This window comes from Staurois parvus, unplaced genomic scaffold (assembly GCF_062004578.1).
Source record: "Staurois parvus isolate SC_StPar_1 unplaced genomic scaffold, SC_StPar_1.0 ptg000011l, whole genome shotgun sequence".
Classification (NCBI taxonomy): Eukaryota; Metazoa; Chordata; class Amphibia; order Anura; family Ranidae; genus Staurois; species Staurois parvus.
The window spans coordinates 35,068,980-35,089,253 of record NW_028317807.1 but is presented as its reverse complement, the minus strand read 5'-3'; the positions used below and the strand labels follow the sequence as shown (position 1 = coordinate 35,089,253).

Here is a 20,274-nt window from a genome sequence, read left to right as displayed (position 1 = left end):
CTTATTAGCAGAGTCATGGAAGGACCTACAAAGAATTGCTAGCTGCAATACTTCCCAAGACACTCAACAAGCAGGAAGAACAGACGTTGGAACTCCTAATTTGCCTGCTTGCGCCAAATAATGGACAAAAAAAAAAAAAGGAGAAAGAAAATTCTTCAGAGTGCCTTGTATTTATAGGAAGCAAATACAAGGCATTCTATAAATGGCAGCAGATAGACATATTGGTCCAGCTTGGCACAATGTAAAGCAAGTCATAATCGATTTTCTTTTTCCTTCCACCATGGATAAAAGGGGGGGGGGGGGATAAAAATGTTAGATTCCCCCATCAACACAGTTAATGGAGGAATGCCTACTGCGGCGCTATTGTATTCTGCCTGTAGGGGCATAGGCAGCCTTCCTGGCTGGCAAGAAACAATGATTACTGTTAGCGGCTCTAGCAGCTGGCAGTAATCGCATGCAGAAAAATACCACAGGCTAGTTGTACCCAAAAATTGATTGATAGATGGACTTGGGTAATGTGTGCCCATAAATGGATCGAAATTCGGCTGCTCCCTGCTGAACTGATCCATGTATGGCCGGCTTACAGTCCAAAGTGATATTAAAAGGTTCCAATTTTTGTTTTTTTTCTAACAAACATGCTATACATACCTGCTCTGTACAATGTTTTTACGGAGCAGCCCCAATACTCTTCTTCTTGGGTCCTCCACGGTCGCTCCTGGTTCCTCCCCCTTGACTGGTGATCCCAGTAGCAAGCCATTTGCTATGGGTGTACTGGCGCAGGCTTGCTCCCGATCCCCACTCTATGCATCCATAAGGCAGAGCGCCGCGTCTTGGCCCCATCTCATACTCCCTCCTCATTGGCTCACACTGCTGTGTCTCAGCCAATGAGGAGAGAAACCCAAGACAGCCAAGGCCGCTGTGTGCATTGCTGGATCAAGAGGGGTCTCAGGTGAGTATTAGGGGGTTTTGTGGGGGGTGACGCACACAAGGTTTTTTTTACCTTCATGCATGGAATGCATGAAGTAAAAAACCTTCAGCCTTTACAACCACTATGTATGCAATACAGATCATGCCTGGAGTTTAAATCCAAAAGAAAATGTAGTTATCTACCTGGAGAGACTAAACAAATGAAAAAAAGAGAAAAAAAAAGTAGACTAAACAATTAAGTAAAACAAAATCTTTATTTTATCAACAGAAAGGAGTTTCAGATGTATAGGTGTTCATTACCCTAAACAAATTAGGAAGGGTCTTGGAAAGGGCTGGGTGAAGAACAAAGACTTTTCGCTAAATTCACACTTGCCTTGTAATTACATTTAAGCTGGTGTGTAAACTGACAAAAGGTGCTATAACTATTCCACTTTAGATAGCCAGAGGGTATACACAGCAAATGACAGCACAGAGGACAAAGCACCTTATGAGGTTTAGCACTGCTGGCAACCTCACACCCATTGTTCTCTAAACCCATCACAAAGCATGTAATGTTTTCTAGGATTTTTGTAGCTTACAGCCTTCTGTTCCTCCTTTTCCACTGGTAACCAATTTCCTTCAGGGATAAAAGTCCTTCCAGACGACTAGTTTTACAAGAGGAAGCATAATATAAACCCTATCATTTATGTTTTTTGGCCTACCATTAGATATTCTACAGTATACAATCTACGTAGGCATTCAGTATGGCTACAGATCAAACAGCTTGGATAGAAATGACTGCCAGAACCACCCATTGGTGTCTATTATGTCACAAAAACCACATGGGATACAGAAACTATTCTGTGCTGGACTGATAAAGCCATAGATTAGTAGCGGAATTTATTCATAACCAGTTATGTTCTTTTTTGACACTCCATAAAAGATAATGATGAAGGGCTATGGACAGCATGCTAAATATTACCACTCAAGCATAACACAATGAACCTCATCTAAAAATATATTGCACAAAGTTGTACATTTTAGAGCTGAACTCCAGGCAGATAGAAATGTCATAAATTAACTCTGAATTTCAGGTTTCCTGACATTTTAAATAGATTGTATAGACCAAGCTAGCCAAAATGAACTATTAGTCCTCATGCACACTGGACATTTTTACAACTGTCGTTTTTGGCTTTTGAGGTTTTTTTTTTCTACAGTCAGTAAACTTCCCAACATGTTATCCTATGTGTCCATGCACAAAGACAATTTTTGGCTGGAAAAAAAAAATTAAAATAAATAAAAACACCCAGAACTAGTGGGTTTCTAGAGGAGTTTTTAAGCTGTAAAAACCCTTGAACGCTGAAAAAAGCAGCAAACCAGTGTTTTTGGAGAAAAAAAATTATGAAAAAATAAAAAGAATGCTAAAAAACCCCCTAACTTTTTTAACATGACTTTACCAGCGTTATTAAAATGCCCAGTGTGCATGGAGCCTTACCATTACTAAGGGATTTGGCCACTGCAACATCATAGTATACAGCACTGTGTAATATGGCCGTACGGGATATTTTCTGCTGGAACTAAATTCAGTCGGCCTTGTATCAATGAATACAAGTCTCTCTCTGATTGACAGAGTTGAAGATCATGGCAGTGTCCGCCCACTTCTGCACTTTGACCAATCAGAGAAAGCCTTGCATTTACTGTGAAAAATTAAATGGCTTCTCCTAAAGGGCAGAGAAACATTCAGGTCAAGTCAAATTAGTTCCAGTAGTGGACTGGAAGTCATTTGTATGTAGTTTATGCTACTGCACAGGATACGCAGTGGCAGAACCACTTAGTAATGAAAATAGTTCGTTTGGAACAGCTTGGCCCAAAAAAAAAACCAAAAAACTATTTAGAGTGAAGGAAAACCTGGAATTCGGCTGTAATACATTTTTTTTTTTCAATTCAAAATTGATTAATAAATTCAACTTCGTATCATCATCATCTTGAAGTCCCTGTAAAGTACAGCTCATACTGGGAGAGGGAGAAGCAACACAAAGGAGCCAGTTAGGTATACTGCAGTGTAGGGAGCATGCGGATAGTGAAGAGAAGAGCTTATCGGCATGCTGCTTCTCCTTTTATAATCCAGTTATATGGTCAGGTAGGGAGGAGACCTATAACGAAAAGTAAAAAAACTGCAGCAGAGAAAAACCAGTTATGTGGCAAAGCTATATACATCTCAGGATTGGATGGACAAAAAAAAAAAAAAAAATCCTTTAGCAGGTAGTATAGCCCTCGTGTATTCCATCTATGTATATAGTGGTTTGCCTGGAATTCAGATTTACCCTCCATTCACAAAAAGCCCTAATATGAAATCGTGCGACTTAAAGTGAAGTCGCACAATTTCAAAGTTGGGGGATCCGCTGATTTCAGGGGTGATTTGCAAGACATCAGATACAGACGTCTATGCAAATCGCTCCAAAAGTAGCGCAGGTACTACTTTTGAAATCGGTGCGGCTCCAACCAAGTCGTGGACAATAGGGTGTGACTTGGCATGCGATTTGCAAGTCGCAGGGCATGCAAATCGTATCCAGTGTGAATCAGGGCTTAAAGTTGAGCTCCAGACAAGCTTTATAAGCTTTGAATAAGTTATTACAATTTCAGAAAGGATTTCACTACAGTGACCCCACTGGGGAGTTTTATCTAGGCGATGCCAGATGAGTGTAATATGGGGGTCACTGGAATAGACACATCACAATAAACATAGCAGGGCTTCTAAACTTCCACATTCTTCAAGCTCAAGTGTTTTGACAGTATGTCTATTGGCAAGATTTTCCCCATCATCCCGTAGCCTCCCTAGTGGTCCGATTATGTCAGTATTTCTGTGCTCAAAGCGGTACATTTTTTGGCATGGAAATATGTCGTTTTTTATTGTAGGCCTGTAATTTTTTAGGAATAACTCACTGAAATCTGTCCGAACAAGACTCTAGTAAACATCCCGGGTATGTTAAAATTTGAAACACGAAATCATAACTTATAATTTAATAAATAATGATAAAAATATAATAATAAATTTAATTCAATATAATCAAACCAAAAACACTGAAATTTGAAATAGAGCGCCAAGTTTGCACATCACTGAGCAAAGTCGCAAAATCGTTTTCAGTGTCTGATGACGAATTTCCCCACGAATCATTATCACTCAATTCTGCAAGTAGTTCTAATTTACCATCGCTGTTCTCTAGCCGGTCTAAAACTGCTTTTGACCTAAAGGGACGCTTTTTGGACGCCATGGACATTTCTCAGTTTCCAGGCAGAAAGAACGGTAAAAATGCAGGCAGGGCACAGGACAAACCACTCGGAACAAAATGTATGTGAAATGGTTTGATACAGTAATGTTTTACTATGCGATTTTAGTGTATTTAGTGAATGTCACTTTCACATTTTTAAATTTCCTGCTGTTCCGTCCCCGTATGTCCTGACATCGCAGGGAATGGAACCCAGAAGACAGATGCCGGCATCGGCCGGAGGACATGGCCGGGGACACTGCAGGAGGGACATCGTGGGAGCGCAGGACAAGGTAAGTGAAGAAGAGATCCCAGAGCAGTGTTGCAGGGTATTCCCGAGTGTAGCTCGGAGTTACCGCTTGTGGTGCTGAAACTTTACCCCGAGCTACACTCGGGAATACCTCCAGGGAGGGTAACCTTTGACTATCACCTGAATAAAAGGTGAAGGAAAACACCTCCCAAAAGGGGTTAGAGAACATAAAAATAATTGACCCTGGTTAATGCTTCCAACACTGGCGAAAATGTTCTGGAAGAGTTTTGACTAGAGGTGGGCTTAAGTTTAGCCAATAGGAAATAGCTGTGGGCTGATTTCTGATTGGCTGTGACTATTACCTGATTTACTGCCAGTCCTAAAGGATAAGTTCACCTGTTAGACAAAGATAAAATGCACCTTTTTTGCAGGTATTAATAAAAAAAATTAATTAAATGTGCCTTTTCTATTTTTGTCTACCGGCGCCTGGACAGCATTGCACCATCGATCAGTACAATTGCTAATGCTATGCAGGTCTCCTGCAGACCTGTCAGAATATCTGCTTGCTGTACGGGATGTACGAACAAGCAGATATTCTGACGAAGCTTCAACAGCGCCATGGTAGTTCACTGAAAACTACAAGCCTATAGCTGCTAAGGCTGCGGGGACTTGCAGTTCATTCATTCATGGAAGTCTGAATGAATGATGCGGCCATGTGGGCGGAGACTTCTCCCCGTACTGTCAGAGGAAGGGGGCAGCGGCGGCTATGGGAACATGTTACATGTTCCACCCTAAAAATGGCTGGAACGTAATATGTTCCAAAAGGTGAACTTATCCTTTAAGCTGGCCGTACACCCACAGATTTCTTTCATTCTGCCTGTGGAAGTCCAACTTATTCCTCCGCCCATGTTAAAAAGTTCAGATGGACGAATTTGCCCCTGAGGCAGCACCAACTGTCAGAAAGCCTGAGCACTACCTGCATCTGACTGGACACAAGTGCTGTTCGGCCAACAATTTCCAACCCCACACCTTTAATTTTTCAAGTGAAGGATATTGAGTGGAATGGTTTTAATAGGGCCACTCTCCTATTGAGTTTCAGCCATTTCCTTAGGAAAATGGACAGGTTTAGTCAAGTCATTCATGGACCTTGGATTTCATCCTCTACCACAAGCTATTGATGAGCCAAGGGCAAACGTAAGAGTGGTGCAGACCCAAGTTATGGGCCCCTTTCAGAAAAGCATGGGGTGCTAAACATGCAAATAGATTATAGAACAGGCTGAGAAATCTAAAAAAGCAAAATGCCAACCACAAAATCATCAGAGCCGTATGTGGTCCTATTTATTTATTTCAGGTACTTATATAAACACCATCAATTTACGCAGTGCTTTACATATATATATTGTGCATTCACATCAGTTCCTAACCCTCAAGGGGAATATAATCTAAGGTCCCGAACTTACATTCATACATACTAGGGCCAATTTAGACAGGATTCAATTAACCTACCAGCATGTCTTTGGAGCGTGGACAGAAACCGGAGTACCCAGAGAAAACCCATGCAGGCACAGGGAGAACATGCAAACTCCAGGTAGGTGGTGCCAAGGTTGGGATTCGAACTTAGTACTGCCAGGCGGAAGTGCTAACCATTTAACTACTATGATTTATCAAGCAATATTTATTAAATTAATGCATATCCTCACTGGGCTTGGCACTATGAGTCTGCTTAAAGGCAAAGAGAAAGCAAATTCTGGCTATTTTTAAAAGCAGTCCCCTCTTTCTCCTCCTACCTAGCCTGTAATTAAAAAAAAAAAAAAAAAAAAATCAGTGTACATTCCCCATTTTTATTCTGGTCACTTGATCCAGGAGCTCCAGCTTTCCTGTGTTAGTAAGCAGCTGCTGCTGTAGGGAAGAGGAGGAAGTGCTGACAATGGGAGCCTATGGGTGCTGTCCACAGCAGTTGTTGAGCACTCCATACACCAGGCAGCCAGAGCTGTTGAATCATATAGCCAAATAAAAATAAAAAAAATGTTACAAATACAGGGTATACAGCATAGGTAAGGGGGAGAACATTAAGAATAGTCAGCGTTAAGCTTTACTACCACTTTAAGAATACACTGCACTCCTCAAACCTTTCAATGCTAAGGGAATTTTATTAAATGCTTCAAAAGTTTTATTATACTAAATCGTAAAAACAATATTGCAGAGAAGGTCATTTCATACTAATCTGGGTGTAACATGCATCTGGAGCCAACCTCCTCAGAGATGGGTGTGCAAATGGAATCATAGCAGTAAATCGCCTAACAAAAGCAAGTCCCTCATAAGCAAACTTTTCCTGGTTGAGGGGTCATTAGTCCAACAGAAAGCAAACATGATACAAAACTAAATAACAGTTTGGAGATGCAAATGACAACCAAACCGAGTTTTTGCGAGATTTCTGGAGCAAAGAAAAAGTTAGACTGGTCACCATGTGCAAAAAAAGAGAAAAAAAATTGTAAGGTTATGTCATCTTACAAAACTGAGATTTGATAGTTCACTTTTAGATGAAGATATAGGAAACAATAACATTCTGTATCACAGACCAACAGCACCAGTGTGGCTCAAGATGTACCAGCCATTCTCAACCAAGGTTCCATTGAACCTTGAGGGTTCCTCTAGATGTTGCTAGGGGTTCCATGATCTGTGGCTGATTGACATCAGTCTTCTGGTGCCTGCATAATTCCAGGGTCACCAGCACTTTGCAAAGTCAGCAGCAGGATATCTTTTTTAGCTGTTTGTAAGTGGGGCGTTGTTTCTACTGATCATCTATTCAAAACAACATTTTTTCTCTTTGACCACTATGAATTGACTTTAGTAAAAGGTCCCAGAGACCTGAAAATTATTTTAGGGGTTCCTCTGTAGTAAAAAGGTTCACAAAGGCTGCAGCATGCGTTGATTCCATAACGTTGTACTTTTCTGATTCAGAGTTGTACACTGACACTGGTATTTGGAGAATTAGGAGAGAATGTAGCCAGTCATATTCAAAAATCAAACAGTCATGAAAATCAAAAGAAACTAACAAACAACAAAATGTAACCGATTCAACACAAATGTTTATCCAAAAATGGTCAACAGTCAGAAAATGTCTTTGGAAGGGGATTTTAAGGTGAAAACTTTCTGGGAGTAATTGAACCAGGGAAAGAAAAATAAAATAAATAGAACAATGAGTCTAATGAGTGTCTGAAAGGCAAATGCCGCTATGAGAAAGCAAAACCAGATGTAGTTTACTTGAAAAAAAAAAAAAACCCAGTACATCTTGCCAGGTTCACAAAGGGCTTAAGGAATAACGTGACTAGGAGCAACAGAATGTCCTATTCAGTCCAAGAAGTGTAGCTTCACACTTGATGTTTTTGGGGTATATTGTGTGCAGGGGCAGACTGACAACTCATGGGGCCCCCGGGCAATAGGGGATCATGGGGCCAGTGTCCTTGCCCAAACTCAAAAAAGCCTATGAAAGAAAAAAAAAAAAAAAAAAAAAAAAAAAAAAAAAAAAAAGGTACCAGGGGCGTCTCATGGGGCCACCTACTGACCCCAGGCCCTCGGGCACTGCCCGAGTTTCCAAATGGCCAGTCCGCCCCTGATTGTGTGTTTTTCATGCATTTCAGACTCAGGCCATTTGGTTTCAGCCAATGGAAAGCCAAAATAAAAAAAAATAAATCACGTAAAAAAAACAAAACAAAAAAAAACAACTAATTACGCTAATTTTTAAGAGCTCCCACTGAAGCCCATGGGACAAAAAAAACCAAAAAACATGCCACTCTGCCACACAGACACTCATGTGCTTAATTTGAGTGACATCCTTCAAGCCGCACAGTGCTCAGGTGTGAGCAGTCACCATAGGATACAATGGGAATCCTCATGATAGGAAAAGTGCTGCAAATTGCTCAAGTGTGTACCAGGGCAGGGTAAATGCATAGATTCCAGTTTCAAAGAGAATGAAGTTTGAGAAAAAGGAATCCGGATGGTCCAAAGCAACAAACCACTTTCCTTTTTCTTGTTATTAAAAACCAGAAAAGTGGTTCAGCTTGTAATAGCAACCAGATTCCTTTCATTAGGATGAATTCAAAGTCTGAACAGAAGAATAAAACATTTTTCAGCCATGTGACTAAATTACAAAATTAAATTGGACTCGGCTGCAAATATGTAATAAGGACCCATACAGTTTTGTTAATTGTCTATTGTCTTGGAATGAGATGTCTGGTTGCTATGCTTCTTCATATTTATACCCTCAGCTCCAGCTTCATCAGATTTATACCCCACATAAACAAACTCCAAAGTTTCTGTACCTAATTACTGGTCAATGTTGCTGGTCTCAAAAGATGAAGGAACCCTTAAAATAACTTTCTGGGGAATCCCTGCTAATAATGGAGTTTACCTACAGCTCACAGTACATTTTGGGAAGGTCAGTGCATAGAATGCGCCTTACATTTGTGGTCATTGGGAAGATCCCGTCATTAGGCAGGCAAACCATGGAACAATTTTATATATGGGATCATAGGGATGGTCCACACCCAGGGGCAGACTGACCATTTGCAAACTCAGGCACTGCCTGAGGGTCTGGGGTCAGAAGGGGGCCCCATGGGATGCCCCTGGTACCTTTTTCATAGGCTTTTTAGAGTTTGGGCAAGGACACAGGGGCCCCATGATCCCCTATTGCCCAGGGGCCCCCATGAGATGTCAGTCTGCCCCTGTCCACACCTGAGCATGTTCCTGTGCAATTCCTATACGACTCAGCGCAGTGAAATTATCAGCCCAAATCACACCAAAAGTAGTGCATGCATTAATTTTCAAAACCACACTTCACCAGATTGCCTGGTATTGTGGTACCACACCATTCGATGCAGGAAAACGCATTGTGTTTGGGGTGTCGTTAGGGTCATATTGTCACCCGCAGCAGGTTGCACACAGTGCGTTTTGAACACAGTACGGGAAACACATACAGAACATGGGTTTCCCTCATCGGGTTATTGTGTGGAAGAGCCCATTTTGTTGATTGCTTTCCTGTTGGGTATGGAAAATAGGATCAGAAGATTGAAAAGATCACTTGATTTGCCATACACAACCACCATATGGATCTACCTTCCTACAATCAGATTTTCCTTTCAGACTGATCAGTATCAATTCTATAAAATCAGCCAGGATCACTTAAAACGGATTACACAGTACAAACTTTAACAGATCATGGATTACATCACATTGTCCAATTCTGTGATGAATCGTTGACATTGATATGCGTATGGCCAACATTACAGATTGGTAAAAAGGTCAATGGTGTCTGTTGGGAACTTATCTGAGAGTTAGAAGTTGCTCATTGCTCAAGGAACCCCTAGCAAAGTCAAGAGGAACCCCTTGGACCTCCCCCCTGGAGAGGAACCCCCTGGACAGGAATCCCTTGGACCTCCCCCCTGGAGAGGAACCCCCTGGACCTCCCCCCTGGAGAGGAACTCCATTGAGAAAGGCTGGGCTGAAGAAATGGGAAGGTGGTTGCTATGGGCCACTGCCACTAAGACATTGCTGATCCTTATCCAGGGAGTTTCTATAGTAGACAGTGCTGGAATGTAAAAGGGGGCCATCAATTGCAGGATGGGGTATCCTGTAGCTCTTCAGGTATGATGGAGGGTCACCTTTTGGTTGACTCTCACCCCCCCCTCCCCATAGAGACTCAGGTTCCCTTTATCCTGCACCCCCCATCCATCTCTCCCAGCCCCTACCCCCAGTCCAATGTCCTTACTCTGAGTGGAGTCTCCAGCGACGACAGGTTGCACGGCATGCTGCGCCTGTCTGCGGCTCTTGGTCCTCTCCGATGGGGCGGCTTGCACGGCTGCGCTCAGGCACAGGGTCAGGAGCAGCCCGGTCAGGGGCCCCCGGGGCATCATGACAACACAGGGGGAACAACTGGCTAAGAATAGAAGCGAGCAGAGCGGAATAGCACCGATCACTGGCACATTTCCCGGAGGGCAGAGAGCAGCGAGAAGACAGGAGCACCGCCAATCAGCTATAGGGGAGCAAAGCAAAGAAAGCGGCTCCGCGCCGTGCTAAGGATAGAGAGCGGAGTCCGGGCGAGCACTATATATATACACACACTCCGCTCACCGCTCACTAGCTGCTCGCCGGACACTACGATTGGCTGCTCTCTGGTCATGACGTCATCGGAGGGCAGGGGTTTTCCCCCCTTGTCTATATAAGAGGTGGGAGGCGCATGGAGCGCAGTGTGCGGGGTGTGGGAAGAGGCTGGCGGGGGTCCTGCAAGCAGCCCTATGGGGAGAATGGCGGTGCAGCTTACCGTGGTCAGGATCCTCTGCTCACTGAACTGTAGTTGTATGTTGGGAGCGCAGAGCAAAGGGACGGCTTTCCGACACTTGTACCTCAAATCTATGGGATATAGACAAGTGACTGCTTTTTTTTTGGGGGGGGGGGGGGGGTTGTTCTTATTTTTTTTTTTTATGGGGGGTTGAGTTTTGTGCTGATAACTTTTTTTTTTTTTTTTTTTTTTTTTTTCCTTGGGGTGGGGTTGATTTTTTATTTTTGTTTTTTGTGTATACATCTATGCTTGTCCCAAGCATGCTGGAAGCTATTCAGTCACTGGTCACCCCACTGCAATTTATAATCATGCAACGTCAGTGCGATTTCTGAAGATTTTCAATGATTTCTTGCACTTTTCAATGCGATTTCCATTATATTCCATATATGTGAAATTGCAACAAAACTGCAGAAAAAGTAATGCAAGAACTACTTTAGAAATCACGTTGCAGCAAATCGCACATGTTAAAGACATTGATACATTCACTAGATGCGATTTTAATTCCCAAAGTGTGTTTGAAATGCACTGGTAGGATCGGGCACTTGCTGTTACCTGGCTCACTACCTCTGCTGGAAGTTTATTCCAAACATCAACTACTCTTTCAGTAAAATTGAACTTTCTGAGATTAGTTTTGACCTTTCCTCCAGCTAGTATAAGGCCATGTCCCTGTGTTCTTGATTTTGGTTTTGTGCTGAAAATCCTGCCCTCCTGAGCCTTGTTCAACCCCTTGATGTATTTAAAGGTTTCAGTCATGTCTTCCCTTTCCCTTCTTTCCTGCAGAATATCTAGATGAAAAAATAAATACATTGGGTGGACAATTTTCTTTCCACTCTGAAGCAAGTAACAGAAAACTTTTTTTTTTTTCCCCCTAAATTTTATTTCTAAAATATATGTAGATGATGGGAGCCGGTTCACAGGGATGTGAATTCTATGCAGATCAGATGTGACCTGAAAAACATAGATTTGCATGTAATCTACAAAAGTATTATTTCCAATGCAGGAATATATGCAGTGCAAATTGAGCTGGTCCAAAAAAGGGTCTTGTGCAGGTTTAGTATGGGTGTGGTGGGAATTTCAACTCCTGCTATGCCCAATCCCCTCAGAAATCTCATTCAATTTGCACCTGTCACAGCAGAAATCGCACTGTGAAATCTCATCAGATTTTCACTGCATCTGTGTGAACTGGCCTTGTATGCCATTGGATATGCCATTGAACTGGCCCTGGTATGCGGATTGGATACTGTTTGAACCACATCCAATCTGCATGACATGTGAAAAAAACATTGCTTCCTATAGTGCCTGTTCACATATGTCGGGTGCACTGGCGGTGCAGATTCAGTGTGGTTTTAAAGAGTCCTGTCTGATTTCTGAGCAGTGAGGATTACAGGCTATTGATTTCTATGGGAACTGTTTCTAAACTGCATCTGCAAGAACAGGATAAGATCCTGAGCTAATCCTGTCCTGAACCTGATGTGAACCTGTGAACAATTACTGTATCAATTAACTGTGAAACCTGAGCTTAAATCTGCACCATATATGTGTGAATCAGCTCTTTGGGTTCTTTCACATGGTAATGATGTATGAACACCAGATATTCTTGGCAGAGAAAAAGCAGGAGGATGGGCTGTATAACACATACATATATTTGTACATACACACACTGATGCATACACACGTTTCTAGTTTTTCTTTTTAATCAAGGGTGTGTGCTGACTGCACATATTTGCAGCTATACACATCTAATTGCATAAAAACACTGACCAGCAACACAGATTTTTTTTTTTTTTTACTGATCTATACACATGACAAGTTTATGCATTTGTGTGTATAGGCCCATTAACCACCTCAATATCGGGCCAATTCTGACAATTCTACATTTTTTATTTTTTTTGGGGGGGGGGGGAAATTATTATTATACAGGATTTATATAGCGCCAACAGTTTGCTCAGCGCTTTACAATATAACGGGAGACAATACAGTTCAATACAAGAGGGATTTGAGGGCCCTGCTCCTTGGAGCTTACAAGGGAGGGGCTAGTGGTACAAAAGGTATTAACTGTTGGGGATGAACTGGTTGGAAGAGTAGAAGATTCCAGTATTAGCTGAGGGCAGGATAGGCTTCCCTGAGGAGAGAAGTTTTCAGAGATCGCCTAAAAGTGAGCAGAGTATGTGATAGTCTGATAAATTGGGGTAAAGAGTTCCAGAGGATGGGGGAAGCTCTGGAGAAGTCCTGGAGACGAGCATGGGAGGAGGAGACAAGGGAGCTAGAGAGCAGGAGGTCTTGCGAGGAGCCGATAGTACGGTTTGGGTAATATTTAGAGACAAGATCGAGGCCCACTGCATCTGACTCTTCTCCCCCACCCCTCTGAGGATTGCAGTAATCGATCGGCCTCCTGGACCCGTATCCCGCTTCCTTGGCGACCTTTCCACCTGGCTGCCCTTCTTCCTCTCCTCTGAGCTACCCACCATCATCCTTGGTGACTTCAATATCCCTATCATTGTCAACAACCCGGCTACATCCCAACTCCTCCACCTAACCTCTTCTTTTGCACTCTCGCAGTGCACGCAGTCCTCCACCTACACTGACGGGAACACCCTGGACCGCGTTTTCTCCCATCTCTGCACCCCCCACAACTTCACTAACACCCCTTTCCCTCTCTGTGACCACAACCTCATTACGTTCTCCATCTCCCCATCCTCTAACACCCCCCCCCCCCCAAACGTCAAACCATCACCAGCCGTAACCTCCGCAACCTGAACCCGGCCCCTCTCCACTCTGCAGCTGACCGTCTGTACGACAGTATCCTTCCACTGTCATGCCCTGACCTGGCCACTACTACGTACAACAACTCGCTGTCAGCTGCCTTAGACTCCTTAGCACCCCTAACCACACGTAGCATTAGACCCCGACCACTTCAACCCTGGCAGAATGACCACACTAAAAATCTTAAATGACGCAGTCGCATGCTGGAGCGACTATGGTGCAAAACCAGATCCCCTCGAGCATTCTCCCTCTACATATCCGCCTTCCTCACCTACACCTCCTCCCTCCACGCCGCCAAACAAGCCTACTTCGTAACCCTCATCAACACCCTCTCCTGCAATCCTCGCCGGCTCTTCTCCACTTTCAACTCACTACTCTCTCCCCACCCCCACCCAGTACCTCACTCACCTCCCACTAGATTGCCAATCACTTCCAAAATAAAATCGACGCAATCCGTAAGGACATCGCCAATGCTCAACCTACCTCCCCAGCTAGCTTCCCTCCCACCATAACCCCACCAACTCTCCCCTCCTCTGACCTCGGAACCGCCCTGCCCCCCACCACATCCAACATCCCGCACACTATTACCTCCCCAACACTCCGCTCCTTCAGCCTTGCCACCACTGAGGAGGTCACCAAGGTCTTCTCAGAAGCCCGCCTCACCATTTGACCCTGTCCCCACACAACTCCTCCGGTCACCCTCCTCCTCCATCCTACGCTCCCTCACCTACATCTTCAATCTCTCCCTCTCTACTGGCGCATCCCCCCTCCAAAGCACGCGCACATCACCCCCATACTCAAAAAACCCTCCCTGGACCCCACTGACCTGAACAACCTTAGACCCATCTCCCTGCTGCCATTTACTTCCAAGCTCCTTGAGTGCTTAGTCTACAATCATCTAAGCGCCCACCTCACTGACAACAACCTCCTTGATTCACTACAGTCTGGCTTCCGTCCCCTACACTCCACCGAAACTGCCCTACTCAAAATCACTAATGACCTGCTAACCGCCAAAGCTAATGGCCACTACTCAGTCCTTTTACTCCTTGACCTCTCCGCAGCCTTCGACACAGTTGACCACCCCCTCCTCCTTAATAAACTACACTCCCTCTGCATCAGAGACTCCGCTCCCTCCTGGCTCTCCTACCTATCCCAACGCTCCTTCAGCGTTACCTATAATCCTACCACCTCCCCCTCTCTCCCCCTCTCTGTTGGGGTCCCCCAAGGCTCTGTCCTCGGGCCAATTCTCTTCTCCAACTACACCTCCTCCCTCGGCAAACTGATACACTCCTACGGCTTGAACTATCACCTCTACACCGATGACACGCAAATTTACCTCTCCACCCCTCACCTCACCCCTTCAGTCACCGCCCGTATCACCCACCTGCTAAACGACATATCAGACTGGATGTCGCTCCATTTCCTCAAACTGAACCTTTCCAAAACTGAGCTCCTAATCTTCTCCCCAGCCCGCGCCCCCCCCCTCTCCATCATGACCAACAACGCCACATCAGTCCCACCCCGCAAGCCAAAGTCCTAGTTGTCACTCTAGACTCAAACCTGTCCTTCCAATCCCATGTCCAATCGTTGGCAAACTCATGCAGACTCCACCTCCGCAACATCTCCAAAATACGTCCATTCCTAACCCCAGAAACCACTAAACAACTCATTCACTTCCTTATTATCTCACATCTGGACTACTGCAACTCCCTTCTCACCGGCCTACCTCATCACAGACTATCCCTGCTTCAGTCTCTCCTGAACTCAGTGGCCAGACTCATCCACCTTACCATCTTCTCCCCTTCTGCCCCCCCCCCCCCTGTCATTCCCTCCACTGGCTCCCGATAACCCAACGCAATAAATTCAAACTACTAACTCTGACATACAAAGCCATTCACAATGCTGCCCCAAACTACCTCACCGACCTGATACCCAAATACCACCCAACCCGTAATCTTTGCTCCTCACAAGACCTCCTACTTTCTAGCTCCCTGGTCTCCACCTCCCATGCCCGACTGCAGGACTTCTCCAGGACTTCCTCCATCCTCTGGAACTCACTACCCCAATCCATCAGACTGTCACCTACCCTCCTCACCTTTAGGCGCACCCTGAAAACCCATCTCTTCAGGGAAGCCTACCCCACCCTCACCTAACAGCCGATCTCCTCCACTCCTCCTACCACTCCATCCCTCACAGCCACTTCCTCCTGTACCACTTTCCCCTCCCTCCTAGATTGTAAGCTCGAAAGAGCAGGGCCCTTGAACCCCTCGTGTATTGTTTTGTTACTGTATTGTCTCATGTTCTGTCCCCCACTATAATGTACAGCGCTGAGCAAACCTTTCTTGCGCTATATAAATACTGTGTAATAATGATGTAATTTGGGGCAGAGTTATAAATGGCTTTATACGTTATTGTTAATGGTTGGAATTTTATCCTTTGGGCAATGGGAAGCCAGTGGAGGGATTGGCAGAGAGGGGTGGCTGATACAGAACGGTTAGTAAGGTGGATGAGTCTGGCAGTAGCATTCATGATAGACTGAAGAGGGGATAGCCTGCGATTAGGTAGGCCAATGAGGAGGGATTTACAATAGTCAAGGCGAGATATAACCAGGGAGTGGATAAGTTGCTTAGTTGTTTCCGAGGTTAGGAACGGCCGTATCTTGGAGATGTTGCGGAGGTGAAGTCTACAAGATTTGGACATTGATTGGATTTGGGGCTGAAAGGACAGATGGGAGTCTAGGATTACACCTAGTACCCTGGCTTGAGGGGAGGGACTGATGATTGTGTTATTGATCTTGATGGAGAAGTCAGGGGAGGGGGCACGGGCTGGAAGGAATACTAAGAGCTCAGTTTTGGAAAGATTGAGTTTGAGGAAGTGGAGTGACATCCATGCCGATATGTCACTTAGTAGGTTAGTGATGCGAGAGGAGACTGAAGGGGTGAGGGGTAGAAAGATAGATTTGTGTGTCATCAGCATAGAGATGATACTTAAAGCCATGGGAGTTTATCACGTGACCAAGGGAGGAGGTGTAGATGGAGAAGAGAAGGGGTCCAAGGACAGAACCTTGAGGGACCCCTACAGAAAGAGGGAGTGAAGAGGAGGAGGCAGTGTTATAGGTAACGCTGAAGGAGCGCTGCGATAGGTAGGAGGAGAACCAGGAAAGAGCAGAGTCTCGGAGGCCAAGAGAATGGAGTTTTTTGAGGAGGAGGGGATAGTTAACCATATCAAAAGCCGCGGAGAGGTAAAGTAGTAAGAGTACGGAGTAGTGGCCATTGGTTTTAACAGTTAGTAGATCATTAATGGGTTTTAGTAGGGCAGTTTCAGTGGAGTGGAGTGAGCGAAAGCCAGACTGTAGAGGGTCAAGAAGGTTGTTGTCGGTGAGGTGGGAAAATATCATTTAATGATTTTTAGTGCACACAGACCCAATATAATACCCAATGTTTTTGTAAAATATAAAAGATATTACACCAAGGAAATAGATATCTAACATGTCACGCTTTAAAACTGTGTACACCCGTGGAACATTGCCAAACTGAAATGCTTAAAAATCTCCATAGGCAACGCTTTTAAAGCCTGCAATGGTCTCCAAACTGTGGCCTGGGGGCCAGATGCTGCCCTTTGCTTGCTTTTATTCAGCCCTTGGGGCATTATTTCCCCCACCATCAGCAACAGTGGAGCATAGTTCCTGCCACTGACACCTACAATGGGGCATTATTCCTCCCACTGACACCAATAATGGGGCATTATTCCTCCCACTGACACCAATGATGGGGCACTATTCCTTCCACTGACAACAATAATGGGGCAATATTCCTCCTACTGACATCAATGATAGGGTACTATTCCTCCCACTGCCACCTGCAATGGGGCACTATTCCTTCCACTGACACCAATAATGGGGCACTATTCTTTCCACTGACACCAATAATGGGGCATTATTCCTCCCACTGAAACCAATGATAGGGTACTATTCCTTCCACTGACACCAATGATGGGGCACTATTGATGCCAATGATGGGGCACTATTGATGCCAATGATGGGGCACTATTCCTTCCACTGACACCAATAATTGGGCATTATTCCTCCTACTGACACCAATGATGGAGCACTGTTCCTTCCACTGACACCAATAATGGGACATAATTCCTCCCACTGAAACACATGATGGGGCACTATTCCTCCTACTGACACCAATGTTAGGGCAATATTACTTCCACTGACACCAATAATGGGGCATTATTCCTCCCACTGAAACCAATGATAGGGTACTATTCCTTACATTTTTACATTGCCTCTTTAATTTTTTTACCACTTTTATTGCTATCACAAGGGCATGTGACAGGTCCTCTTTATTGAGACATCTGGGGTCCCCAGATCTCTCCCCTGCCCTTAAACATCTAATCAACTGGAGCGCTGAAAACACGGCTTCAGTCTGGGGTCCCTAGTGAAACAGGAGAGGCCAGGAAGGCTGCAGGGACACACCCTACCTTTTTATGTAGAAGCGATCCAGTGGCTACTCAGTCTCTCGTATCACTTTTACATTGTAGAGCATCGCTGGCTGAAAAAAAAAAAGATATTTTTGTTATGACTGCAGCTGCACGCATGGCCCCAATATAACCACTTCAACCTGAGGACGTACGGGTACATCCTACAGCCTGGGAGTGGTTAAAAACAATGGGCTGCATTTAGAAAAGTGAAAAAAAAAAAGCTTGAATGCCTAAAAATGTGGCATTTTCGATGTCCATGTTCAAGAGGACTCAGGCCTCATTCTCAGGGATGTAAAATTGCAGTTAGAAGTGTTTTTTTTTTATCTATGGGTATAAATGCAGCTCTATTGTTTTCAATGCAGATATACCCACAGGTGCATAAACATATACTGCGTTCTGATCTGTAACGCAAAATCAAAAAATCTGAGTGAGGGCAAATGTATATATGTATGCTAGATGCAGATATTAAAAAAAAAAAAGACAGTTTTACACATATATTTACTGATCATTACACAGGAACTTTTGTGCTAGAAAAGAAAACATGCGTGATAAGATCAGTCAATTTGATACGTGAATGTAGCCTAAAGGTGCTTACAACATTAAATTTTTTTTTTTAAATTTAAATATTTATTAATTTTTCAGATAAACAAGTTATACAAACATGTTCATGAAAACCTTTGCTTATTATGAAAACATTTATCTTTTCATCCCTTTACACCCCCCCCCCCATCCTATCCCTGACCCCTTCTGCTCTGCATTTTGCTGTTCATTTCTGGAGATCGTATTCCCTATAAAAGAAGAACAAAATATGTTTCCATATTATTCTATGTTAATCCCCTATAAACTCTAAGGCTAGCCTTGACTTTTTGAATTCCTCCCATTTGTTCCATCTTGTATGGTGACTCTCCATCGTGTCTTCATTGAAATGATAAAGTTCCTCCAATTTACATACCTGATCCACCCCATCCACCCAGTCCTTTATTTTCGGCATCTCCTGTCTCCTCTATCCTCTAATACTTGGGTATCAGTCCCTTTGCTGCATTCAAATAGTACAATTAAACCAGATGCTTTGTATTTTTTAACTGAAAGCTTAGTACTATGAAGAAGGCAAATCTCTGGGTCTACTAGAATATCAACCTCTGTAATTTTCTGAATCAAGCTTACTACTTTCCTCCAATACTCTTGTATTTTAAAACACTCCCACCATATGTGATACAATGTGCCTCTACCTCCACATCCACACCAACAAAAAGGTGAATTATCTCCACTCAATCTATGTGCCACACTCGGTGTGATATACCATCTTGCCAAACACTTATAATTCATTTCTACCTCCTGCATATTTATATTTCCGTGGATTATTCTATACATTTCCCTCTGTTTTTCCGAATCTATTGTTACTCCTATTTCTCTTTCCCATTTTTCTATAAATGGATGACTTATATCTGCATTTATTTCAGTGAGAATCATATATTTTAGAGGTTTCGTGTTTCCCATCTCCCCGTGTACCTAATAAGTGCTCAAAAGGATTACAATCCTCTCTTATTCCTAAAGGCTTCGGAAGCTTTCCAATAAAGTGTTTCAATTAAAAATAACGCCACTCATCCATTCTCGTAAAAACGTCTTTTTTTTTCCAATTCCTTAAGTGATCCTATTTCCTCCCCCACCATTATATCCCTTAATTTAATCTTCCTTCTTAATCCCCTTCCCTGTGATACCTTCTTTACTCAGGGGGAAAAACTCTGTGGACTTTAGGGCATTAACAATGAATTAAATTCCCATCCCATCTGTTTGTGTAAAATATCCCAAACTCTTAAAACATTAAATGTGAACAAACTTGTACTGTCTGCTAATCCTCTGTATTGTGGAGGTAACCATACAATTCCACTTAATTTAGTATTACTTAGTATATTTTCTATTGTAACCCAGCTTTTCCCCTCTGCATTATATGTCCAGTCAAAAATTTTTGCCATTATTATCGAGTTATAATATCTTTTTAAATCTGGGACTCCCAATCCTCCTTTCTCTTTATTTCTACATAAAATTTCCTGGCTTATTCTCAGTTTTTTAATCCTCCAAATAAATCTTATTAACATTTTTTTAATTGATCTAAAGTATACTTCTGGTAGTTTAATTGGTATCATTTGAAGTTTATATAATATTTTTGGAACAATCACCATTTTTATCAAATTTATACGACCTATCCATGACGGGGTTCCCCCTCCTAATTTCCTTAGTTCATCCCTGATCTCAATTAACAATGG

The 20,274-nt window shown here is 43.5% G+C and overlaps 1 protein-coding gene across 6 annotated transcripts in view; it reads right to left on the bottom strand.

Moving 5' to 3' along the window:
* FN1 (fibronectin 1) overlaps positions 1–10,502 on the bottom strand; it is a 92,308-nt gene extending 81,806 nt beyond the window's left edge. For all 6 annotated transcript variants that reach the window (XM_089672363.1, XM_089672372.1, XM_089672380.1 and 3 more), the window contains exon 1: positions 10,190–10,502. In XM_089672363.1, the coding sequence (XP_089528489.1) occupies positions 10,190–10,334 (145 nt within the window). In that variant the 5' untranslated portion in view covers positions 10,335–10,502. The remainder of the gene's footprint in view (positions 1–10,189) is intronic.
* Positions 10,503–20,274: the final 9,772 nt, after the last annotated feature.